The sequence below is a fragment of the Oenanthe melanoleuca genome, chromosome 2 (assembly GCF_029582105.1).
Source record: "Oenanthe melanoleuca isolate GR-GAL-2019-014 chromosome 2, OMel1.0, whole genome shotgun sequence".
Lineage (NCBI taxonomy): Eukaryota > Metazoa > Chordata > Aves > Passeriformes > Muscicapidae > Oenanthe > Oenanthe melanoleuca.
In genome coordinates this window covers 145,282,054-145,308,643 of record NC_079335.1, presented here as the reverse complement: position 1 = coordinate 145,308,643, position 26,590 = coordinate 145,282,054, and the positions used below count along the sequence as shown (strand labels likewise).

At 40.0% G+C, this 26,590-nt stretch overlaps 1 protein-coding gene across 9 annotated transcripts in view; it reads right to left on the bottom strand.

Annotated features, from left to right (window-relative positions):
- ADCYAP1R1 (ADCYAP receptor type I) overlaps positions 1-26,590 on the bottom strand; it is a 135,224-nt gene that overhangs the window by 20,152 nt on the left and 88,482 nt on the right. For all 9 annotated transcript variants that reach the window (XM_056485588.1, XM_056485590.1, XM_056485592.1 and 6 more), the window contains 9 exons: positions 19,334-19,369; positions 18,684-18,725; positions 17,549-17,652; positions 16,922-17,019; positions 15,250-15,382; positions 13,146-13,299; positions 9,083-9,143; positions 3,831-3,900; positions 1,873-1,964 (listed from right to left, as the gene is read on the bottom strand). In XM_056485588.1, coding sequence (XP_056341563.1) covers positions 1,873-1,964; positions 3,831-3,900; positions 9,083-9,143; positions 13,146-13,299; positions 15,250-15,382; positions 16,922-17,019; positions 17,549-17,652; positions 18,684-18,725; positions 19,334-19,369 — 790 coding nt within the window. The remainder of the gene's footprint in view (positions 1-1,872; positions 1,965-3,830; positions 3,901-9,082; positions 9,144-13,145; positions 13,300-15,249; positions 15,383-16,921; positions 17,020-17,548; positions 17,653-18,683; positions 18,726-19,333; positions 19,370-26,590) is intronic.

Below are 26,590 nucleotides of genomic sequence, written 5' to 3'. Positions count from 1 at the left end.
TGAAATATTTCAATATGGTGACAGAACCAGATTATGATCTATGGTCTTCCTTCCTGACAAGCTCTCATTTTACAGGGTATGTGTGCACAAATATCAACTCTGTCTGGTGGATATCTGCACAGAATTATTAATTTCATTCCTTTCTGTCGTCCCTGAGTGAACTTTCCTGCTGTCAAATCTGTTTGGATAAACAACACTCCATAACACACACATCAATGCCAGATCGATTTATACACGCCCGCTTATAGAAGTTGCAAAAAAATGTGAGAAAAAAATAATGGCAGCGAATGGAACAGAAAATATGATGTTTTCTCTTGGTTTTGGTGGCCAACTATACACATAGGAAAAACACCAGCAAAACCCAGTCACCATATTGACCCAAGATGACAAGGGATGTTTGATAATCCAGTTAAACCTCTGGAGTCCATGGCATGCTTTGCTTCATAGCTGAGATGTGCAGCAGACACCAAACATGCAATTAAAAACTCAGCCTCAGAACGAGCTCTGCACATCTCAGGTGTTAATTACAATCTAGGACTCAGGGGGGACTTCCCAGCAGCACATCCATGGGAAGCCTCCATGCAAGCCCATGGCAGACCATGCACAAGTTAACCTGGTCACTGATTCTCATCCCCAGTTTTATTTCTGAGGTAAATCCACTCACAGAATCAGTTTAAAGCGTTATTTTTGGCTGTGGAAACAGAGCTTAGAGCAAAATGAAAGGGGCAGTGTTTTCAGTAAGTGGTTGTCTGCCTACAGACATGAAAATTGATGTAGAAAATATTATTATTTAATGCAAATCTAAACTAGATAACAGGAGGGGAAAAGAAAAGTAGGCAGCTGGAGGACATATTTTACCCTGAAAATTGTCTTTTAGGTGGATGACATCATTATACCATGATTGTGGTTACTTAGGCTGAGACTAATCACTGGATAATTATATTTGTTACAAAATGAGCATCTCCTACTTTACCCTAACATCTTTTAGTTTTATTTAAGGTGTTCATAGCTTGCCTACTTTCATCAGCAATTTAGTACTAAATTAAATAGTCCTACCTATGTCTATGAGGGCAAGAAAACACTCAAGCTGACAAAAAAATCCCCAAACCAAATGTGTGTGGTATTTAGGCCAACACCAGATGTGCTGCCCCATATCCCAGTTATTCCAGAGGATTATATAATTTTTTTATGGAGAATGACTTCATGCACTCAAAATAATAATGATGACCACCTCAACTGGCCAACCTCTGCCCTCTTGTGAGGTGGAAACTAATAAAAAGGATTCCAGCTTAAAAAAAAAAAACCACAAAGCTAAAAACATCTAGAGGAAAATTTTAGGATTTGTGTGCATTTTAAAACAACTTTTAATGTGTTAAATATTTGGTTAAAGTGGAATGTATTTAAGTTTACAAGAAACATGGACATAAGCATGTCTAGGGGATCTTCCTACACTGTAATTCAGCCTAAAGTTAATTAAACCTTTTCCCAAATCTCAGTTGATTTCAGTGAACCTTAAACTTATGAAGCACAGCAAACCATCCCATGAGTATAACAACAATTTTTATACCTGGTTAATATGTTAATTTTCAGTTAACTGATGTGTAAAAACATTAAATTTGGTTTGGGTTTGTTTTTAATCTTGTATTTATGCTTATTTTATAGGCCTTTTAAAGAAAGGTGAAAGCTGGCATTAAAATGCACTTTCACAGCTGATGGATTGAATACATAAAGTAAAAATCAACCAAAATAATAGGCCTTGCAACTCTTTTCAAAAATTATCCTAATTCAACAGAGGTTTCTTTTTTTACTTTGTGGGTTTTTCCTATGTGTATATCAGAAATTTAAATTGATTACTGCTTTATTTGTACTTACAAGTAAATGCTGGATTCATTACCCCCGATATCAGGTGATTGGAGTTTCTGCACAAGTATCACAATTATGCCAATAAAAAGCACAAAGTTTATCTAGGGAAAAAGAAATAAAAAGGAAAAAAAATTGTGACAATTGCATACTTTTACAAAGTATGAAAATGAGATATTCCCAGTCACTTGCTGGTTACATCCCCTTTTTCTTGTCCAAAACTCAGTCTAAAAGTTTTATAGGGTCAGGATTAATGGGGAAAGTTCACAAGGTTCTTATTTCCATTGCTGCAGCTAAAATGAGGCAGAATTTCAGAAGGAAGAGAAGAGAAGAGAAGAGAAGAGAAGAGAAGAGAAGAGAAGAGAAGAGAAGAGAAGAGAAGAGAAGAGAAGAGAAGAGAAGAGAAGAGAAGAGAAGAGAAGAGAAGAGAAGAGAAGAGAAGAGAAGAGAAGAGAAGGAGAAGCATAAATGGAAAAGTTTCAACATTTTTCATTATCAACCTGTGCAGAGTAAAAAGAAAGATCCCTACAAAAAAAAAAAAAATAAAATCATAAAACACTTCAAGAGTAAAGACATTTTTAACTCCCATTTTTTGACCAATGGACTTCCCAGTTTAACAGTTTCCATTGGTTTTAAAAACCTGGAGAATGATAAAAGTATTTTATTTCAATGCTTTGGCTTGAGATTTGGCTATCAACTCCACAGCTTCTTAAAGGCAGAACAGTGGCAAATTATGTTGGTCCATTATAAAATCTCATACTCCTATAGGGAGATCAGGAACTGAACATGAGCATCTTTTCCAGTGTCTGATTTGAGGACTACAAAGGGATGGAGAAGCCCAGCTGTCCCTTGTTTCTTTAATGCCTTCAATAGAAACCAGGTTTAACTGGCTCCCCAAGCAGAACATGATCCTTCATAGAGCCTGCAAAACAGGGAAATTCACACATGGACAAACCCTTGGATCATTGAACTGTCTCTGTTTTGGGGCTGAAATTGGCTGAATTTCCTTTTATTTATCTGATGACTGCTGGATTTTACAGCTGAACAAAGATTTCATAGGAGAAACACCAAACCTGAAGAAAACCTCCAGTTTTATTGGTTACCTGTGAGCTGGATGTCTGAATTCCCACTAAAGTCACTGAAAACCTGCTTAATTCTGTCTGTGGAGAGTGGAGAACAACTTTAGGGTGCCCAGAATGAGACACTGACATGTGGCAAGCCTGACAGATTTTCAGGTGCCACTGACCATATTGTCCAGGAGCTCAATTTATTTTCCCAAATGCAGGATCCCAGCACCATTTTAAAATCCCCATATTATTTTGAGCCCCCTTCTCTTCAGATATTCAAAATCCATCTGTACACAACCCTGAATTATATGTTCTAGGGAATCCTGTTTAAAAAGGGAGATTGGACCAAATGACTTCCAGTGATCCTTTCCAATTTTAGCATTCTGTGAAGACCAAACAGGGCACTTTAGAGCCCCTCAGTTCTCTGGTATCTGCCAAGATTTGAGCCAAATCCAAGACCTCCATCAATTAAAGAGCGTTTGCTGATAATTTTCCATCCTGCACTGTGACCAGGTGCTATTTTAAAGCTAATTTTAGATAAATGTGAAGTTTATCCCAGTCTATTTTCCTGGTTATTGACATTTACAGTGAATCCCTGGATTGTCCCACTTGGCTTTCAGATGTCACCTCAATTGGCCCAAAATTTCCATATATCACATCTGCCAGCCCCAGAAAATGTTCCACATGCTCTGGGGGGTCTTGGTTATGACATTTATGTCTGTGTTTAAGGAACTGAATAATTCTTTTGCTTGCAGGCAGCGCTCCATCATTAAATTTGTATTAATCCTTCTTAATAATGAAATAATAACGAGGGAATAATCCAGCACAGGGATGCAGCACGGTTTGTGGAGTATTGGGAGATGTTTGAATTGGTTATTTGTGTCTTCTCCAGGTGCTACTCACCATGATGGACCCAACCACAGGACCCTTGATCACCCACCACAGGGCAGTGTTGTCATTCATGTCCCAGCAGCTGCAGTCGGCAAGGAAAGGATGGGATGGGGAAAGAGAGGGAAAGAAAACAAGACATAACAATGAAATCAATGAACTACAACTAGTTTTAAGAAGGCACAATTGGGAGATTGATTTTGCAGCAAAATTATTTTATCTAAGTTCGAAGTGATAGTTCTTTACTTTCTTATTGCAGCTTTTTTTACAGCCTCCACATTATAATTTGGAAGTAAAATAAGGATTTATGTGGCAGTTTCAATGGTGCTTCCTACTTCCTATGAAACAGATTAGATATTTTGGAAAAACCCTTTAAGTGTGTTTCTGTGTCTTTGACATAACCATAAAATTATCCCCTAAAAAAAAAAAAAAAAAAAAAAAAAAAAAGTATATATACATCAGTGGATGGAGTTTTTTTGGATGGTTGTTCCAAAGTTTGATGTCTTACTTCCTTTTCCAGAGTTAACAGATATGAATGTTGGTTTCTGACCCTGACACAAGGATTTTTGCACATTTCCAGTACACCAGGATCCTGGTTTTATTTACATACTGGAATAATTTTCCAGTCATTTGGTTTCAAGTCCTATCCAGGATTCATCTGAGAAGGATCAAATACTGAGCAACAGTTGGGGTCAGCTCCTTTGTTGATTTGTTGCTAGTGAGTTATCATAAATAAAATGACATTTCTACTCCAGAGTTTAAAATCTTCATCTGAAATCACCAAAGGATTCTGCAGAACTTTATTTCACACAGGTGCACTTGGACATCCAAATATATGGTTTATATTCATAGAGGTTTTTAATGTTAATACACATTTTTAGAGCTAGAAAACCAATAATAATGAAAATAATCTTATTTTCCAGGCTGTGCTACACTATTATAATGACTACTATTTATTATTGAGAAATGTCTTTATGACTATTTTAAGTCATCAAGAATTGGTCAGCTAAAAATTTTCTTTCCTTTGTCTCCACTTTCTTCCCCTGCTTTTCTCCGTAGAAAATAAAAAATCACAGAAATCTGTCTACTTTGTACCTGCAGTTCTGAGAAAGTGGGAAAAGAGCCAAAGTCCCAGCAGAGGCTGTCATGGAGCATTTATCAAATGCCAAAAAAACAATTGGGAAGAACATACAGGAATAAAACACTGCTGGTCTCATGAGAGCTTAATGCAACTTGGGTGTCATTTAAATGGCTGTGTGGTACACCTGGGGAAAAGTGAAAATCTTTAAACAAAACTATATACATGTGTAAAAGTTAAAATCCCATCCTCAAAGTAGGTCTGAGAGAAATCCCAAATGGCTGAATGATGCCTGGTTTAGAAATTTCAGTTGAACAATATTAATTATTTTCAGTTGAACAATATTTATTCATTCAGATGGGCAATATTTTACTGGATTCCCATAAAACCAACAATAAGGATGTGTGTGGTGCAGCTGGTGAGAACTAAGAAAATTTAGAGGTGGGGTGTCAAATTTACACAAAATTATGTAGTTTTGTTTCTGTTTGCACAGCATGGAAACCTAAAATAACCCAAAATTTAAAGGGCTGATGACAGATTTTCAAGTGCAAATTAATATTTCTGAATTATCTCACTTTGGATGCCCCATTAAAAATATTTGAGAGGGGATAAATGCTCAGAGTGATCTCCTCACCCACAGCCTGCAAATCAGGTCAGTGATCAACAATGGTATGGGCCTAAAATCACCAATTATCTTTTAAATTCTTTAAATACATTTATAAATTAGGAGTTGTCTGCTGAAAATTACCCATTATTTGCAGAGCTCAACCTCCTTATGATGGACATGAAATCTGCCCTGAAAGTCTTTGGTGAATTGAGAAATGTTGGAAGAATCTGGGCAAAATCTCACATTAATTTGGCTGTAAAAAACATATTGAATGGCAGCTTGTCTGTGAAAAATGAGGAATTAAAGGGATAAGAATTCACCTCCTCTAATTCCACTTATCTGATTGTAGAGACCAACATCCCAGTTAAATATCCCAGGATCTGGGTGGGACAAAGAGAACCTTGGAGGCTGTTTTGAGTTTCTTTTTCCCATTTTTTTTTTTAATGTGTACTCTGGGGTGATGCATCATCCTCTACAAATTCCTCTTCTCAGATCTCTCTGCTTTTTCCTTCTCCTCTTCTTGGACCTTTTCTTTTGCTTAGACCACTCCTCTGTTTTTACAGGACAAGTCCCCAGTGAGCTCAGTTCCCAACTTCACCTTGTGGATGTCAACAATGGATCAGATCAAGCTCACACAGAGGTTTTTTCCAAGGACTTTCAAGGATGTACAATCCCTGTGACACCTACAGGAAAAATGTGGGGGAAGGAACCACCATCTCCTCCTCAGATAAAAAAAAAATATAAAAAAAAAATGGGAATGCACAACAGAACATTTGGAATTTTCTGTTCTATGCAAACAAGCTCCCTAATTTCTGTCACATGCTTCCCTACAGAGCAGGATGAAAAGAAGTTATTCTTCTCCAGGAGGGATGAAGGGAAGGGAGCCAGGGGTTTGGGGAAGGGATGTGATTCCCATTTGCAAAGGCCAGAGGATGATCTCTGGTGCAGGTCTGGAATAACTCCACTGAAATCAGGAGCAGAGCTCTGGATAAACTGCATTTATCTCCTCAATCCTGGCACTTGCAGTGATGGGAGTCAGGAGCTGAACTTGAGGGAGCTCTGCCAGGTTTAAAAGGAACAGGCAGGAGGGAACTCAGGCTGAATTTCAGTCCATGCCTTTGCCTCTGTGGTTTTCCAGTTCAGTAATTTCCACAAGGTTTTCAGGCTCATGCTGGCTTCCCCCCCACTCCCAGAACAATGCTGGCTGGTTTTTTTAAAAAATAACCACTGAAACTCTCAGCTAGAACCTGTCTAAATGTCTTGCATGTTAATAGCTTCTCTACATAAAAGGAATGGTTTTGGTTGTTGTTGGTTTTTTTTCTGTTTTTTTTTTTTTTTTTTTTTAATTATTTCTTTTTTTTCCTTCTGTGAGACATTTTCCCTACCTGCAAAATGCAAGGGCTGTTTGGACTTGTAAGAGAAATTAGTGCTTTCAGGGCCAGTGCTGTAATCCTAATAATGACACTACAGGGGTTTCTGGCTTGTTTTGCACAGAAATAAATGATTTAATTTGTCTTAATGTCAAAATAGAACATTGGGTCACAGCACTGGCATCCCCAGTGGAGGAAAGGCTTTATTTGCTTTCCAGAGAGAGTCTGAAAGAATAAGGATGAAGAAAACCTGACAGAACAAAGAGCTTTGTGGAAATTTTGCATCCAGGTATATCCAGTATTGGGCAAAATTAAAGCATAACCCTCAGTGAATTGGAAATGGGATTTGGGTACAAAGTGCCTTTCCCTCAGTTCTGTGTTTTCACAGAACCACTGACTGATTTTTGAAATTTTACTCAGTCTGCCTCATCTTTTCCAGCATTTCACCAGGTTCAAACATAGCTCTCATGAAAAGGCCCTGCCAAGTTTGTCTTTTCAGGTGTAACTCCACCTCCATTCCTACCTGCCACACCTGCTGCTCCCTCAGACAGACCCTGACCACCAAAACATGCAGGTCCAGCTCTCAGAGCACTTTTCCTTTTGGTCCTTTAGAACAGAATATTTGCAGGTTTTTTTCTCTATCAAACAACACAATTTGGGAAGGACCTACCCTTTGGAATTCGTTATGAAATAATTTATTTTTTCCACACAGAAGACAGAATGTGGATTTCTGTCTCATCCCTCTTCATCTCCCCTCCAAAATTCATGGCAAACCCTCCTCAGTGGGAAGCTAAACTAATTACCCTGTTAAATCAAAGCTCAGCAATGCCTTGTGAGATTTCCTCCATTGTACTAGATTTATCTCAAATAATTTCTACATCTTCCTCCACAATCAGAGGGAAAGAAGCAGAGGATTTCATGGGATTCCACTCACAGCTCTTGTAGGATGAGACAAACCATATCCTGGACTCCAGTAATTTAATGGAGCAGGGAATGGGGTCAGCTGCAGGTTTACAAGCCTGAATCCTCTTTTAGGAATTCCCCAGAGCAGTGGTGGAACAGACACCAAACTGTGACTCTATGAACAGAAAATTACTTGAACTCTGGACCTAAATTATGTTTGTGCACAAATGGATGTCAGAAATGAAAGGAGAAAATGGAGCAGGAGGAAATTGCCTCAATATGCCATAGGAGGTTCAGGATGGGCATCAGGAAGAATTTTTTCACTAAAAGGTTTTGTGAACTTTGGATGGGGCTGCCCAGGAAGGTTTGGACTCCACATCCCTGGAGGTTCCCAAGGAATTCCTGGAGGTGGCACTGAAAGCTCTGGGCTGGGGACAAGGTGGGGATCAGGCACAGTTGGACTCTGTGACCTTGGAGGTCTTTTGTTGGAGTCAATGAGTCAGGGGTGTCTCTGAATTCTTCAGGGAGAAATCAGAGTGCAGGGATTGAATTAAAGCCTTTGGATGGAATTAAGCCACTCATACATAAAGTAGACATTTAAGTAGAAGTAAGTCAGTAATTTTAGGGTGAGTTCTAATGATTTCAGTAAGTGAAAGGTTTCAAATGCCAGAGGAGCAGAGTGTGTTCTAGTGAAGGTTGAAACACACTGATATCTTCAGTGGAGGGTCCAGGAACATGGTTTTAGACAGTGCTTAGACATACTAAAGCTATAGGAAGAATATTGCTCACATTTTTCAGATAGAACAAGATAGATTGTATGCATAGTTCTATATGTACCCTGGTGTGCTAAGAAACTAGAATTCTAATAGGTTAAGGAGTGGTGGTCTGAGTTTGCATCTTAGCTAGGTGGAAAAATCCTATGTAAGAGTTTGTATTGGGGAGAGTTGGTGCTTTTAGTCATTCTGGCTTCTAGCAATTCACTTATTGCCATTGCTTTGCCATTGCTTTTTGTCATTGCCTTTGAGACTGATGTGCTTTGTAATAAGATGTGCTTTGTAATAAATAACATTTTTAACTATTAGCTGCTTTGCTTATTTATAAGATTACCTGACTAAGTAGGAGCCAAGAGCTCAAAGTAGGAGCCTACAGAGCTCTGGAGTTTGTGCCATAGAGCACTGGAGGTCCAAAGAGCCTCACAATCTTTCCCAACCTGAGTGATTCTCTCACTCTGTGATTCTGTGCTCTCCAACCACCACATTCCTGTGGCCATGGATGCACCTGGGATCATTCCCCACACAGCAGCACCTACCCAGTGTCATCGAAGTGAAGCCTCAGCACTGCCCAGACTGTGACACAAATTGTTGGGGTACCTGCAGGGGACAAGAGAGTGACACATGAACAGTCCAGACACACTTGGAATTCAGCAAGGAGCATTGATGCAACCTCTCCACTGGGGTTTTGTTTCCTAACAGCACTTGTGCATGGGATAATTCACTTTATTGAGTCAATTCAGAGCTCCAGAAACATCCCTCTCCATCAGGGGTGGGACTGGAGCAGCAGAACTGGGAACAGGAAGGAGTGATGCTGTGCCAGGTCATTACTGCTCAGGGTTTTACTGCATCTGGTTGCATGAAGAATAAAACAAATCTGGGCAGGACAGAAACAACCACATCCGTGTCTAGAGCTACTGGAATCCTGCAAGAGTTGCAGTGCCAGATGTGGAGCTGGAATGGCAGTTTTGGATTTTTTGTTTCTTTCTCCTGTGGTTTTGTTGTAAATGATTTACACATGTTGCATTTTTCTCTGTTGCTGTTTAAATAACCAGTTTTTCTTTACTTATTCAACCAAAACAAATCCATAGATGAGCAGTTTCCTCTGCTCATAGGAATGTTTAGTTTTTTTCATTAAAAAAATACCAAAATAAAGCAACAGACTCCAAAAAGAGAATATTAGAGTAAGGATTCAATTCCTATTTCAGACATTTCTTCACTTTCAAAAAATGCATGTAAAATGCAAATTTAATTAAAACAATAAGAACCTACTGAGAAACCTGGATTTATTTTCCTTTCTGAAAATACTAGAAGTATGATTTTTTTGTTTCCAGTGGAAATATTTTTATAAAATAATGCATTTATGCAAGACAACCCTGGGTCAGTTGGATCTCCCATGTATGGTAAATAAAATCTTTGACTAAGAAACTGCTGACATCTGTTCAGGCACCACTGGAAAAATAAAGTGCTAAAAAGCAAACAAAACAAGGACCTTGATAACCCCAGCTCCCAGCAGTGAACAAGACTGTGATGAGTTGACAGGAACAATTATATTTAATACAGTTTGCAAGGCTATGTTGATGTCACATTAATTAGTCAGTCATTTGAACCCACTTAGACAAGTCTCTGTCTAATCATATTCCCTCCATCAGAAATAAAAATATCCCTGTTACACCTGGGTGACTGATGGAGCCCTCCTCCTTCAAACAAACACACACAGAAGAATATGAAAGGAAAATGATATAAAAAAATTAAATGTCAGGCTTAGGGGAGAAAAAATCATGCATTTTTAATTTCAGTTGAAGTCTGCTTTTCTCCCAGGTGAATACCTAGAAAACGCTGAGAAAGAAAAAAAAAAAAAAAAAAAAAAAAAAGCTTTTTGCCCTTAAAGGAGTTCAAATTAATTTTTAAAAATCAAACTTTAATTTTAATTTTATCAAATTAACTTTGCATTATCAAATATTTGCCCAGAGAAGCTGTGGGTGTCCCATCCTTTAAAGTGTCCAAGGCTGGGTTGGATGAGGCTTGGAGCACTGGAGCAACATAGGATGGTGGAAAGTGTCCAGGAAAAGGGGGTGGGAGTGAGTTTTAAAGTCTTTCCAATCCAAACCATTCTATGATTCTATAAACCATGGGTCTCATGTTTTATTTAATTTCCTCTGTATAAATTTTGATGCTATGGATAGCGTTCCCAATCTATAAAATGTGCAGGAAGGCAGAACTAAAACTAAATGTGTCATTTAAAAACCCCACGTTTCAGATCAGCCTGGAGTTCTGAACCATCTGCTGCACGAATATACACACACTCACACTGCTTTTCTTTACATCAGAAGATTTATATCTCTCCATTGCCTCCTTCCCAGCTTCTGAGGAACCTCAGAAAACAGAAGCCCTGAAGGCTGAGATTCATTCTTGCTGGCTTTGTTAGGAGCAGAGAGCTCAGGAAGGCAGCTCTCCATCCAGAGAATTCAGCAGCACAGATTGGGGAGGGAAAAGCTGCCTGGATCACCAGCTCCCATTAATCCCTTAGGATGAAGTCTCAGCACATTTGAACAAACAGACCATCAGCATCCAGGTGCTGCAAAGTGCTGAGCTCTTGGTTCTTGCTGCTTCAGAGCAGCTCCCTCCCACCAGCCCTGAGCCCTCCAGGGATTGAATAATCCAGAGCCTCTGTGGGCTTTGCAAATTGCCAATTGTCCCCACCAGGTCAGGGGAGCTGAAAGGAGATGAGAAAATAATTGTGATTAAAAAAAAAAAAAAAAAGTAAACCAAAACCATCCAAACCTGGAGAGTTCTGATGGATTTTATTGATGCTGTTTTGGATCTGATGTGATTTGAGAGTCTGGACTTGCTGAAATGAATCCATAGGAAGGCACAGAGATGCTCCAAGGGCTGGAGTCCCTTTACTGTGCAGAAAAGCTGGAAGAGCTGGGAATGTTCATCTGGAGAGGGGAAGGATCCAGGGAGAGCTCAGAGCCCCTTGCAGGGCCTGGAGGGGCTCCAGGAGAGCTGGAGAGGGACTGGGGACAAGGGATGGAGGGACAGGACACAGGGAATGGCTTCACTGCCAGAGGGCAGGGATGGATGGATATTGGGAAGGAATTCTTCCCTGTGAGGATGGTGGGGGGCTGGAATAGAATTCCCAGAGCAGCTGTGGCTGCCCCTGGATCCCTGGCAGTGTCCAGGGCCAGGCTGGAAGGGGCTTGGAGCAGCCTGGGATAGTGGGAAGTGTCCCTAATGTCCCTTCAAACCCAAACCATTCTGGAATTCTCTGAAGTCTATAAATTGAACAGTTATTATTTATGGCACTCAACTAAAAACTAAATATTTCGAGACAGCATTACAGAATGAATTGATCTGGATAGATCATTACAAGGACTGATTGAAAAATATTGAAGTCAGTTAATATAGGCTGGTTTTCAGTGTTCCCACATTCAGATAAATCTACAGATATGAAAATTGTGCAAACTTAATTAAAGGAACACAACCTCTGCTTTATGTTCAGATTACAGAGATTTTACAATTTGCAATTTTGCATAGTTTTCTAATTGTCAGATTTTCATGTACATAGCCCCCAGTTTCTCCTTGGGAACACACTTTTATCTCAGCTACAATGTGATGATACAGCTCTGGATGGTGCAAAAGGAACCCTGAACACCCTTTCCAACAATTTCTTTCCCAAAAGCCTTTTCCAGTAACCATCTATTTCCAACAGACTTCTAATGGCACAGATTATTTATGATAATTTGTCACTTCTTTCTCTCTATACCTTCTCTACCTCTATACCTTCTAGAAACATTTTTTCTCCCTCCTGTAGAGAGTCTTTGCCAGGAGATGAAAATTTTGGGTTGTGTACAGCTGCTTCAGGAGGGAAAAAACAAGACCATCTGTTGATTTCTTGACCATAACATAAGGATGTTTTTTCAAAGGCATGGGGTTTGTGTATAGACCTTACACAAGAATATACAGGATTATTCCTGTTTCAGAAGTGTCTATAAGTATAAAAATTGAGTTTAACCTTCTCAGGGAACATTTTAAATGAATATATTCTTCTTCATTCTCCATCTGACTTCTGCAAAGAATTGCTTGCATTAACACATCACAGGAATTAATTTATATCCAGAAGGCCAGCATGAAAAATAATTACCATGGTGATCATCATTTAACTGGCTTTTCTGAGATAAATCTTGTTCCTTCCCAGGTCAAGTTTTTATTTCCCATCCAGGTAGGATAAGCAGATGTGAAAACCCTTTAGATACTTTTTCAATTTAGTCATTATCTGGAAGAAAGGCATGAATTAAGCCTTAGAAAATGGACTGGACTTAGCCTTGAAGATTTGATTAAGCAGAAGAAGATGATGTTAAGATCATATATTGTAAGAGGCAATTTTCTGTTTTAGATTACCCCTGACAGAGATGTGGTGTCCTCCAGATTTCAGTGCAACTCTGCTCACACAAAAATTCCCAGCACAGCTCGGGCTGCAGTGGTGCTTCTATACAAAAACTGAAATTATAATTTGAAACCTGATGTGGAAACACCATGCATGGCTGGTGGAGTCACCCTGCACACCAAGACACGTTGGACACAAGAAGAGCCACATACCCCAGCCAATGATTGTGTACCAGTAGAAATATCTCCTCTCTGGGAAGAAGGTTTCCACCAGCAAGGTGAAGAGGTACAAGCCCTCGATGAACAGCCAGAAGTAGTTGGACATGACACAGTAGTGAAAAAACACCATCACTGCCTTGCATTCCACCTGCAGAGGATGGAGAAGAACAAGGTTATTTCTGCATTGCCTTGGCCTAACAGGAAAAATCCTTCCAACCTCTCCAAATCTCTCAGGGGAAAGAGCTGGAGCTGGTATTACACACTTTTAATGGTGAAGCTTTTAAAAATGTGAAGAATGTCAGGTGTCACTTAGACAGCAAAGCCTGGAAGGGGAAGAAGCCAATTTTACCAGTGGGAAGTGGTCAGGGAGCATTTCAGAGCAGCCTGAGCATGTTCTGTATTGCTGAGGGCTCACAGCCCCAGGGAGCAGCAATTGCTGGATTTAAGCCCCCTTCCAGGATTAAATGCAGGGAAGGAAAGGATCCAGTTGTGTACTGAGAAACCCAGAGAAGGATGTGAAATGGCAGGATGTCTGTGGAAAGTGAGATCTGAAAGGATGAACCCTCCTGTGTGCAGCTGGAAATTGCATTTCCTTGCCTTCCATCAGCAGTGCTGTCACTCAAAGACAAAAACTGGAAGAAAGTGTGAGGAAAAAGGAGGCTGAGTGATCAGCTGTAAAAAAAAATAAAAAATGGAAGCTTTCATTCATGGGCAGGAGGGGGAAGGAGCAAACTAAAGAAAAAAGAAAACTAGAAATAAAATTAAAATATAAAAATATTTTTGAAAGGAACTGAGTTTGTTTAGGCTTGAGAAAAGGGGGCTCAGGGAGGACATTATTGCTCTCTACAGCTCAGGTCAGTGGAGTCACCTGCACAGAGGTGTTTAAAGGGCTGTGAATGTGGCACTTGGGGATGTGGTCTAGTGGTGAATTTGGTGGTGTTTGGGAATGGTTGGATTCAGTTTTAGAAGGGTTTTTAGGGTGGCAACCAAGCTCTACCCTGTGAGAGTAGGGCACACTGGTCTTTCCAGTGCTGCCCAGAGAAATGCCATTAGTCCTACAAAAGTAGGATTTTCCAAAAATCTGAGCAGAATCTGTGTAAAATCTGTGTAGGATTTGTATAAATGGAGGCTCCTGCTGGAGGCACTGACTATTTCCCACTTTGGCTTCATCCTCTGGGCCAAATCTACCACCAAGGTGTTTAAACCATCACATCTCAAGTTTCCTCATGGAAGCTCTGCCCAGATCTGGTCATAAAATGGTTGATTTTAATGTGTTTTATGCTTTAAGTGTTTCCAAACAAAGAGGCAGATGCCACCCTTGGAGGAGTGGCAGGAACAAACTACAGACCTAACATGGCTTCAGCTTCCTGGTGGAGAAGAACTGAGAGCAAAAACTAGTTTCAATGACAAAGAAAAGGCTGACTAAGAAACTGCACAGCTGCACTTGCCTTGTGGAAGTGACTCACAGGGAGTTTAGCTCATAACTATGATGGATAAAGGAGAGCTCAGTTTGTAATTCTATCATAATTACACCCAGTGAGCTGATTTATCATATCAAATACTAGCCTTAAATGTGGAAGGAACTGGGATTTTCACATGATAAATGCTAAATGCATCAGTGAAAGGGTGCTCTGCATGAAACTATACATTTAAGAGACAAAGATGTGAGAAATGCTGATGATTTTTTGAGAATGTGAGCATCAGGTGCATTCTCTGTGTGTGAATGGTCACCCTGTTTACATGTGACTCTGCCTGACATCCTGAACAAATGAGGCTGTGGAGGAAAACCAGACCTTCAGGTGAAGGAAATTGCTCATGTCTGCTTTCATCCCATCTACCACTGAGCAGATCTGGAAGGGGAGGAACAATCAGGGCAGACTCAGAAAATAAAACCTGCAGGTGTTTTAGAAGGACACTGGTGACATCAAGAGAGGAAAATCTAGCCTGGCTGTGAACTGGAAGAGAAGTTAAACACCAACTACCCTTTCCCCTAATAACTCCTCAGCTCATGATACTCCACAGACTGCTGCCTGCCCCACTGCTCTTTTTTATCTTGTGCTGAAAAAAAACGAAAGGATTTGGTTTCAGCTTGACTCACCGTGGAGATAAAACAGTGGTTTCCATCCTGCTCAGCATAAAGAACCCCATCCTTGATGAACACAGATATTGCACGCAGGATGAACGAAACAAAGAGGTTCATGTGGATGAAATTCCGAGTGCAGTGAAGCTTCCTGGAGAGCAAAGAGGAAGGGAGGGGAGAAACAAAGAAATAAAGAAGAAAATAGTTTTATTTAGTGGAAATGTCTCACTGGGCCTGAACACACTTGACCAGAGCACTTTGGTGCTAGAAACAGCAACATCTAAGCCAAGACTGTTAATACTGACTCTAAACCTGAGGAGGATTTGGGGTTTTTCTTGTAAAAAGGTGCAGAGGAGCATAAAATAAACAGAATGAGCCCAGTGCAGCTCGTGAAGTTTCATAAACCAGACCCACAGCTTCTGCTGCATTTACCCTCTGCTGAAATGTGATTCTGGTGTGTGTCCAAACTGGGGGAGAAACTCAGCTAAAGGATTTCCCCTTCTTATTCTACCTCTGGTGAGATAAAACTTTAACTGTAATGTTGGCTGGTGCCAGGTAGAGACAAATGGCACAGCACTCTATGGTCCATGTGACAAAAGTGTTTTATTCTTGTGAACTCTCCTTAACAGAGAGTCTGGAGTTCCCAGGCAAACACATATAGCTGTTTGGGAGTTTGGATGGCTCAGCTCTCTGCAGCTTAGGATGGAACTCACTGACTGAAATCCCTGTTTGGGTTTGAATCCATCCTATTATTGTTCACCTAGGGGCCTGTTTATCAAACCAGGCTACTTGAACCATGCTGGAGTCAGGGAGTCAGGGGTCTTTCTGAATTCTTCAGGGAGAAATCAGAGTGCAGGGATTGAATTAAAGCCTGTGGATGGATTGAAGTATATTAAGCCACTCACACAAAAGGTGGATGTGTAAGTTTAAGATAAGTTAGTGAGTCAGTAAGTTTAGTATGAGCTCTATAGCTTTTAGTAAGTGAAAGGTTCAAATGCCAGAGTAGAAGTTCTAGTGAAGGTTGAAAAACACACTGATGTTTTCAGTAGAGGTTCCAGGACTGTAGTTTTAGACAGTGTTCAGTCATAATAGAGCTCTAGTAAGAATATTGCTGACATTTTTCAGATAGAACAAGATAGGCTCTATGTGTAGTCTATATGTAACCTGGTGTGCTAAAAAACTAGAATTGTAATAGGTTTGTGTCTTGGCTTGTTGGGAAGATTCTATACAAGAGCGTGAATTGAGGAGAGCAGGTGCTTCTGCTACAGCTTTTGCCATTTCTTTTCTACTGCTTTGCTCTCCCCATCATCATCAACTCCCAAGAAGAAGAAGACAGGAGCTGCCACAGCAACATCAGCTTCCTGGGACCTTGACAAGAGCAGTTCTGCTCCTGTTTGGGACTTTATACCAAAACTCAGCATGGACTGTGACATCTGTGGCTGTGCCTTTTGAGACTGAAGTGCTTTGTAATAAATAACCTTTCAGCAACTATTGGCTGCTTTGCTCATTTAAATAACCCAACAAAGTTGGTGCCAAGAGCACCAGAGGTTGTAACCTCACAGAACTGAATCTCTTATTCAAGGCCAAATTAATTGCCCAGCTACAAGCCAGCTTGTGCTGTGACATTTAACTGTGCTTTGGGGCAGCTGAGCTCCAGCCTCCCTCCTCCAGGGGCTGTGTCCCCACTCACCTGAAGCGGCACAGGATGACCATGGCAGTGGTGAGGGACACCAGGGACGTGCTGTATCCCACCGTGTACAGAGCCTTCACCGACAGGTAGTAGTAATCCTTGGGGGGAAAATCCACAGGTTAAAGGGGTCATGGTCAGCCTGACAGCTGCAGGGGGAGCCCGGGGCAGGATTTGTGTCTTGGACAGCCTGGTTTCTGCTCATTTCCTCTGAGATCTCGCTGCACATCAAGCTCTGCTCTATGGCTGGGTCTGCACACCGTGAGGTTGATTATCAGTGAGCTAAAAAAGGCTGTCTGTATTTTTTTTAATAAATATTAAAAAATGTAGAAAAGTGTAGAAAAAAGATTTGGCTAAGAGATTCTTTATCAACAGAGTTGGAATTGGGGGTTAGCCTGTGATTCTAGAAGTTCCAAGCTACATCAACACTAACAGCTCATCTTCTGTAAATATTCAATACAGGCCAGCAAAGATTCAGATCTCACTTCTCACAGTTTTATACCCATGTACATCTAATTGTTTGTTCTAATCACCATCAAATCAGAACATGACCAGAGGCTGGGCAGAAAGCAGTCTGCTGCTTCCCCCCTCCCCCCTTCATTTGTTTTTAATTATGAGATTAATTCCCACCTGGTTATCCGACTCTGTTTCGTTCTCATCGAAGCCACAGGCATCATAATAATGAGGGAAAGGTTCAGACCAGCCATCTTCAGTGCAATTCCTGCTGATGTCCCCTGTGCCAAGGGCAGGTGGGAATGTGACATCCCCAGAAAAAACCCTAAAGCATCCCCTTCCTCCCTTAGTGCAAAGAAAACCCCACAGTTCTACTGGAAGCATTGTTTATCTGCCTATCCATAGATTTAATTCCTAAATATTGGCTCAAATATCACTTTTTTTTTGGCTAATCTCATACAAGAACCAGCTCCTAAAAGGTTTCACTGACACACTTAGGCTGTAAAACCATACTGGGAATGAAGAGCTGGGGGCAGAAGAGGAAGAATCTCCTGACACACATTTACCTACAAAGGTAATGTCCCTGAGGTGGGACAGCCCCTGTGGGGCTCTTTTGAAGCACCATTACTCTTCCCAAACTTAAGTGGCTTTCCTAAAAAAAATTACGGGTGGGTTGATGCTGCACTTCCTCTCCAGCACAAAGGAAAAGCCAATATTTATCAAATTATCACAATTTTGGAGTTTCAGTTGCACCTTGACCAAAACTGATGGAAATTTCCAAGTTTTGGGTTTGCTTTTTGCTATTAAAGTTGTGCTGTTTGCATTCTTAGAGCAGTTTAGTATCTCATAACCTTCTTTTTAACCTTATTTTAGAGAATCTGTTTGCCATCCATGCAGCAGAATATATCTCTTTAATCACAGCATTCATTAAAGAGCATTGCATTACTCAGCAGATTTTGTTAAATTACTTTTGCACATTCATCCCTAATTTTCTACAGAAAAAAAAGCACTGGATCATGATGCTGAATTTCTTTAACACCATTTAGTAATTACTGTTAAGCAGGTAGATATAATTTATAGCAGCACACTTCTTAGATTGCAAGGCTTAATAGAGGAGGAATAAATTTTCATAATATTGCTAAAAGTAACAGAGCAGAAAATGTCATAACAATTAGAACTGATTAGAAAATAATACCTAAATTGCAGGAAAAAAAAGAAAAAAAAGCAGAAAAAAAAAAAAAAGCTGAGAGCTTCATTTTTAACAAAGATAATGAAAAAGAGAGACAAAAATCTCCATGGTTGTGTTTCTTACCTAGGAGAGACTGGGCTGTGCTTTCCAGCAGGTCATAATCCCCTAGAAAAGTGGAAATTTGGCATGAAATTGTTTTGATTGTGTTTTCTATTAGAGCCCAAACTGGTCTCTGTGGAAATCAGTGAATGGAGTGCAATTGATTTTTATTTGTTTAGATCAAGCCCAAAAGCAATAAATACTTGCTGCTGTCTTCTCAGGAAGTAAACACAGCCTTACTGGAGAGTTTAAATCAAGGCTGAACCTCTAAATTTAGAATTAAAAACACATACAATAAACAGGGGCAAAGTTTACTGTAAAAATATAGAAGTCAAATATTATTTCTATAGGAATTTATATTTATAACCCACAGGTATTGAAATATGATCAGTTTTCAGAGAATTACTGAAAAATCATTTCCATCCATCAATGACAAAGAGCAGTAACTAATTGGTTTAAATAAGATAGTTTAATTTTGTGGCTTTAGGTAAAATCACATTGATTCATAGAGATTTTTTATTTCACTTTTTTGTGCATGTACTAGAGTTAAGTACATGAATCATTACCATAATGGCTGATACACAGGCAACTTTTTAATAATCTGGAATTTTCATGTGCACACAATTTTTGATAACTGAAGTACTGAGGACTCAGGCAGCACAACTGGTCCTTACCTGCATGGGTTTGCCCCAAATTATCCACTTCCCAACCTGAAATTAGAAGAATGAAAGAATTAATTCATAATGATAATAGGTTGTAATTTAATTTTGATAAAAGTTTGAATCCCATAAGATGAATGGATGTAGCAGAGCCCAGAGAAGAACTTCAAGTTTAAATCTGCATTTCTGTGTTAGTCCTGTGTATTTATGAGTGGAAAAGGATTTTCAGAAGATGGTTGATATTGTGAAATATCTGGTTATCATGAAGTTTCATCAGATTCTAGGAAAAATAATAAAAATGGATGTAGGAGCTTTTTTGTGGATTTTTAAAAAAATATTTTTAAGGGAATATTCTGAAATAAGAAAGACTCACAAATTTCCAAAACACTGTGCCCAAACCCATGCTGCTTAACATCCTAAAAACACAACTATGACAGTGGGAAATGATAAAAATTTGGGTTTACATTAGAAATCTCCCTTTCCCTTTCTTCTGTTCTTCCAAAATAAATCGTTGGAATGATGCCAAGCCAAGATCCCAACCCCTGTGCTCAGTGTTTAATGTGGATTGGGCTGAAATCAGAGTTTGAGGAATCCTGGGTGGCTGCAGGAGGAGGAGCTGCCTTGAGCCAGGGAGTGGAGCTGCTGCACCGTGCAGCCTCAGGGAGCTGCTGCAAATCACCCTGAATGTGGCCAGGAAAAAAAAAAAAAAAAAAAAAAAAAAAAAACAAAACAAAAAAAAAAACAAAACAAAAAAAAAACAAAACAAAAAAAAACAAAAAAACACAAAAAAAAAACCACACAAAAAAAAAAACCAAAAAAAACAAAAAAAACCAAAAAACAAAACAAAAAAAACCCAAAAAACACTAACAAAAAAAAAAAAAAAAACAAAAAAACTAAACAAACAAAAAACCAACCCCCCCCAAAAAAAACCAAAAAACCAAAAAACAAAGAAAAAAACAGGGGAAAACATTCCCAGCACTCCACTGACCACTACAGCAGGTTAAATGTCCAACCAGTTTAGTTCTGCATCCTCTGGAGCAGCCACAGGGCTTCAGGTTATTCCCCTTTTAACCCCAGCAGTCAAATGTTAATTAGGGATGGGAAAAACCTTTGCCAAATTGTGAGAAGGGTTTTTTTTTAAAAAGTAAAATCCAACAAAGACTGATTTTGATCCTGTGGGAAAGGAGAAAGCAGCTAAAGAAATGAAATAATAACAGAAGTCTTAGCACAGCATAAAATGTGCTTTTTTATTTTATAATTCACATAATAATTTAAAATTCCTTGATTTCTGTGTCTCCTCTTAAGTAAATCAGATGTGTTTTTATGTTTTTTAAGACAGAAAAAAAGAGGGTTTAATGTGAAAATGATGGTGGGAGTATAGAAAACTCATCTGAAGCTGCACTGTGACTTTGGATGGATTATTGAACATAAATCCTACACTTCCAACCCACTTGGGACTTGGGAGGGCTGATGCTGGCAGCCACAGTGAGAACACCTGCAGCCTCCATCCTCCCCTGCCCAGCTCCAGCTGCTGCCAGGATTCCACAGGAAGGATTAGCCTGGATTTTAGGATTTACTCACATTCCCAAGGCTGCTCCTGGATAAACACCCCCAGGGATGCACAGGGTGGGATTTTGTGCAGGGACAGGAGCTGGGCTGGGTGAGCCTGTGGGTCCCTTCCAGCTCAGGATATTCTGTGACTGATTCCTGGGTGTTTTTAGGTGCTGGGGAGGTCTCTGAGCAATTTCCCAGCCAAGCCAAGGTGGTTCAGCTGCTGCATGGGGCTGAACTGGCTGTGGCTCCACATTCCTGCCAGGATATGAGGGATGGCTCTGCAGAACAGATGGAGAGATCTTTCTTCCTCCCAAACCCACCAAACCCCAGGTTCATCAGCAGAGATCTAGCTCAGTTTTAGGAAATTGTTGCTAAAATCTGAATCCAGAGCATGGATATTGAGGCTGTGGTGTGGGAATTTTTATCTGGGGGTTTGTCAGGAAACCAGAGGATCAAAGAGGAAACCACTGCTCCTTTATCACTTCTTTCATGGCTTTTCATGGCATTTTTCTGCCACTCAAACCAGCAGCTCTGATGGAGCAGATCATCTAACTCAGCAGCCTGTACCTCACACTGACCACACAAGCAGGGTAGAAAAATCTGCAAGAAAAATTCCCCAAAAACTTCTTTTACTCATAAAAATCCACTTTTAGTTTATCATTTGTAGAGTGATCTGACTTTAAAACTGTGCAGAATCATTTCTGGAGCAAGACCAGGCCAGTATTAAGTAGAGTGATGCCTGATGTTCCTGGATCCTGCATTTTACAGTGATGGCTCAGAAAAAGACATTTCTCTTATATTTAAATGTTTTGAATGCAGCTATTTTTGCCCTACAATCTAAAAGCATGAAGCAAAAATTATCACTATTTCATTCTATATAGAGATAGCAATTAGTCTCATTGATATTAAAATATTAAATTTTAGTTCATTTTAAATTTCATGACATCTCTAATAACAGCTAAACACATTAAAGCAGTTTTCCAGAAATTAATAGGCTTGTTATATAAATATTTTTGTATATATACTGAAATTATTATTACATTTCACTGTGTTTGGACATTATGGAGGGATTCACTTTTCCAACTACATTAATTTTCTGATTTGTAGGAGCAGACAAGCCTTTTATTAACATATATTTCTATATCTGAGTCCTAACTAATGTACTGAAGAAAGTTCCAGCACAACATTTGTCTGTACAGGCTTTTAGGCTTGATTCATCAACTCAATTTTCACTAATAACTTAAGATACCAGGAATTTAATTAGATTTACATTGAACATCATGCCTTGAGTTACAACAAAAAGTCAAAGTTCATCTATTGAGTGTTGGGATAAAATGAACACATATACAATTACATTTGTGGGTGTATGAATATATTTTTTGTACTTCTATGTAATTATTTAAACATATGTATTTTTATAAATGTATAAAATATATCTGTGTATAAACATATCTACAAAAGTGTATTTATGTATTTTTATATTTTATATTTACGTATTTATATATGCATATATTTTATATGTATATATTTTCTGTTTTATTATATATATACAAACTGATATATATCAGCATATATATTTATATATATCGATATATTTTATATAAACATAGATATATATTTATATATAGATACACATACAAATATATAAATATATTTATAATACATATAAACAGATTTATAAATATATAAAACCATATATTGTATATAAATACATAAACATATATATTTATATATAAATGTATATTAAAAATATATATATATATATGTAAATTTAACATTTTTACATAGAGAGCAACAAGACCTGACCTTGCATTTAAAGGGTTGTAAGGAATCCCAGAGTCACTCTCATTTTTCAAAATGTTACCTCAAAACATTGTTTTTCTGGGTTATATTTTCACCTTAGTGTCTTCCAGACTCCAGAGAGACCTCAATAAATTGACTCTGCCGCCAGTGAAGGAGTGGGCAGGAATACAGGACCCCTCATTGCTTTCCCACAAGAATTCTTGTTTTCCTTCTCTTAGGACACAAACAATGAGAAATTGGTGGTTTTGACTTCACTGATGAAGCAGAGAAAGCCCCTTGATGGGATTATACAATGGCCTAATGAAATGCATTGCTCTCTCAGAAATGAAGAATAAATAAAATATGATTTTCATCTGCACTTTCACTGGAAACACATTTTTCAGGGGTTTAATTTGAGGGTTATGCTTACAAGGGACTTTTGAGTGACAGGATGAGGAGGAATGGCTTTAAACTGAAAGTGGGCAGGTTTAGGTTGGGTATTTGGAAGAAATTTTTACTCAAAGGATGGTGAGACCCTGGCACAGGGTGCCCAGAGCAGCTGTGGCTGCCCCTGGATCCCTGGAAATGTCCAAGGCCAGGCTGGATGGGGATTGGAGTAACCTGGATAGTGGAAGGTGGGTGTCACTAAATGAGCTTTAAGATCCTATCCAACCCAAACCATTCTATAATTCTATTATTCTATGATAACAGCATCTTAAATATCATGATTTTATGACTTATTTGAATGACATCTGTGCTTCTCGAGGGCAGATACTAAACAGTGCCTTAGAGCAGCACTTATTAAATCAATAATTGCTCTCATCAGTCACTGAGCTCCCGAGGAAGCTGCTGCTGTCCTTGACACAGGGTGGTTTATCCAGTGTATTGACAGGCTGTGCTATTCACTGCTTGACCAGACTTAAGTAAGTGTCACTCTTTGGGAAGTAAATCTACAGTTAATGCTTTAATTGACATTGCTAATTAGATGTTATTTGCAGCACTGCTTAGAGATCCTAGGGAAGATCTATCAGAATGCTGAGTTACCAGTTCTTAAGACCAAGTACAGAAAATACTCCTTATTTCTGTTTTCTGCAGGAAGAAGGAAAAGAGGAAGGAAAAAATCTCCAAGGACTTGCCAATGGCTCCCCATAGAGTTGGTGGCAGTGACCCAGACCCTTCCTGCCCTTTTCTTGCACATTTATCAGACTTTCCTCTTTGATTTTTATTTACTGAGACCCAGAACTCGTAACTCACTCCTCACTATGCAACAACTGACGAGAAACTCGGCGACAGGAATTGATGTAGAGTGGACAGGGATGGGGGAGCTGAAGCCAAGAACCAGCCTGTGCATGATGAGCCTCAGAGCCTTTTAGATCTCCTCCTCGGTGCCAAGTCTGTGCTGGCTGCTCTCCACCTGCCTGCCCTCCCATGGCTTTGTTTATCTGAACACAACTTGCATTTAACCCTTTTGTTCCAGCGTTTGTCCCTTATTAGTGGCGGGGCGGGAGGGGATGAAAGGCTTCCAAAGCTGCTCTCTCCTGAACTGGCTTGCCCAGGCTTCTCCCACAGTCCTGTTGTTCTCATCTCAGTGTTGTGGGTTGGAGGGCGGCTGCACTAAGGAAATTCTCCAAAATGTTTTGGATTTTGACAGCATTAAGATCAATATGCAAAGCCTGCACATTGTGTCCTTACAGAAAATGCAGCGACTGTGGCAGGGAGGTGCTGTGGAAAAAATTTACAAGCCCTTGTTATTCTGCTGTCCAACTATATGGATAACAAGCTGGCTGGGCAGGAGTTTAATTTTTTTCTTTCCCGTTCTATATGGCACTGATTAGAAGTTTTACATTTGATTCCTAAACATGAAATAAACCTGTGAGCTCTCCGCGCATCCACCCCGCTGAGCCTCCTCCCTGCCCTCCCCACGGCTGCCTGCTGCTCCCTGCTCCAGCAATCTGTTCAGCCGGCTGGCAAAGCCACAGTCGGGAGCAGCAGGCTACTTAGCAGCTTTTCTGCAGCTCTCTGAGCTCCCCACACGGGCTCTGATCCCACACCCTGCCTGCTGCTGCCCTAGCAGGGACAGCAGCCCTCTGCCCCATCCTGTGCTGCACACACACTGCCCCACACACATTATCCTGCCATCCTTGATCCTTTGTTATGGCTCTTGTGTTTACCAGAGAAGCTGTGGCTGTCCCTGGATCCCTGAAAGTGTCCAAAGCCAGGCTGGATGGGGCTTGGAACAGCCTGGGATAGTGGAAGGTGTCCCTGCCCATGGCAGGGGGTGGCAACTGGATGATCTTTAAGGTTATTTGCAAGTGAAACCATTCTCTGATTCCATAATTAACTGATTAATCCAGGATTAGCTTTTTGGACTTTCATCAGCAGGATCTGTAGGAAGTAGCAGGCAGGCAAGGCCACAGAGTTAATGGTCCTACAGGCTCACACACCTCTGCCTGTGTTAAGAGCTTCCCACTTACTATTGTCCAACTATTTCCAGGGGTTTGGGTCTCTCCAACCTCATGACCCATAGCCAATACTTTAAACTACAGATTAAAACTCATTTATACAAGAACAGGAGGTGACAGGACATGGGATAGTGGCTTCAAACTGACAGAGGGAAGGGTTAAGTAGGATATTGGGAAAAATTCTCTCCTGTAAGAGTGGAAAGCTCCTGGCACAGGGTGCCCAGAGAAGCTGTGGCTGCCCCTGGATCCCTGGAAGTGTCCATGGTTGGACAGGGCTTGGAGAGCCTGGGACAGTGGAAGGTGTCCCTGCCCATGGCAGGGGATGGAACTGAGATTTTTAAGGTCCTTTCCAACCCCAACCACTCTGGGATTCCATTATTCCATCATTTACTCTATGTCTCCATTTGCCTTGACAAAGGGATTTGTGAACATAATGCTCACAGACAGACAGTAAAAAATGAAGTAGGGTTCATTTTATTTAGAAAACAAGAAAACTGGAGTGGAGGATAATCAAAGATAAGATTAGGAAACCTTGTTCATATTTGTGTGTTTGAATAAGAGCTGGTGCCTAAGGACATCTGGGTAAGTGATCCTGTGGGACAAACTCATTCCATACAGTTTATCTGCCTGAAGTTCACCAGGGTTTTAAGTCTTCTCCCTTAAGGGACAGAGAGACTGGAATTTCCAGAGGATGGTTGGGTTTAGATATCAGTCCTACCATGAAAGGAACAACCTTCTGCAAAGCTTTTGTTACCCAGAGGTTTGTGCATGACATTGCAATAAAGGCAAGGAAGAACTGATAAGAATTAATTTCTTCCTATATCCCAGTTTACCTTCAGGGCACAGGAACAGGATCCAGGGAATCCTGCCTGGAAACCATGGGAGAATTCCAGTGAGGTCCCATACGGAGAACAGAAAGGCCAGAGCACACAGGGCTGGCTCAGGTAGGACTGATGCAAGATATGATCAATAACATTTAAGGGAAATCATGGCTTTATTCTTTTCTTCCTCTTTCCTGTTAAAGGATGTGAAGCTAGAAGTGGACTGAGGTCACCATAGCAACTAAGCATCATCTAAACGTTATCTGAGTCCTTCCTTTGAGTCTGGCTGCCACAGGAGCATCCATCAGAGTGCAGGATCAATGCAATTACTATTGAAGGGTCTCCTAGCTCTGAAGAGGGCAGGAATCACATTTGAGAGAGAAAAACAAAAGTTTTTCAAACAAGAACCATGAAAAAAACTTGAAACGTTGCCCAACAGAGATTGTCAGTTCTGAAATAACTCCTAGAGAAGAATTAAACTGGCAAATCAAAGGTAAGAATGAATGTGTGCCCACACCTCAAATCCTGCAGTCACCTGGAGCTCTTGTCCCAGTCATTTGAGTCAAGAGGAGAAACATGAACAAAGGCTGTCAGGAAAGGCTGAAGGATCTGCTCATGTTGCCCCTACAGTGATACTTCAATCTGTTAAATTT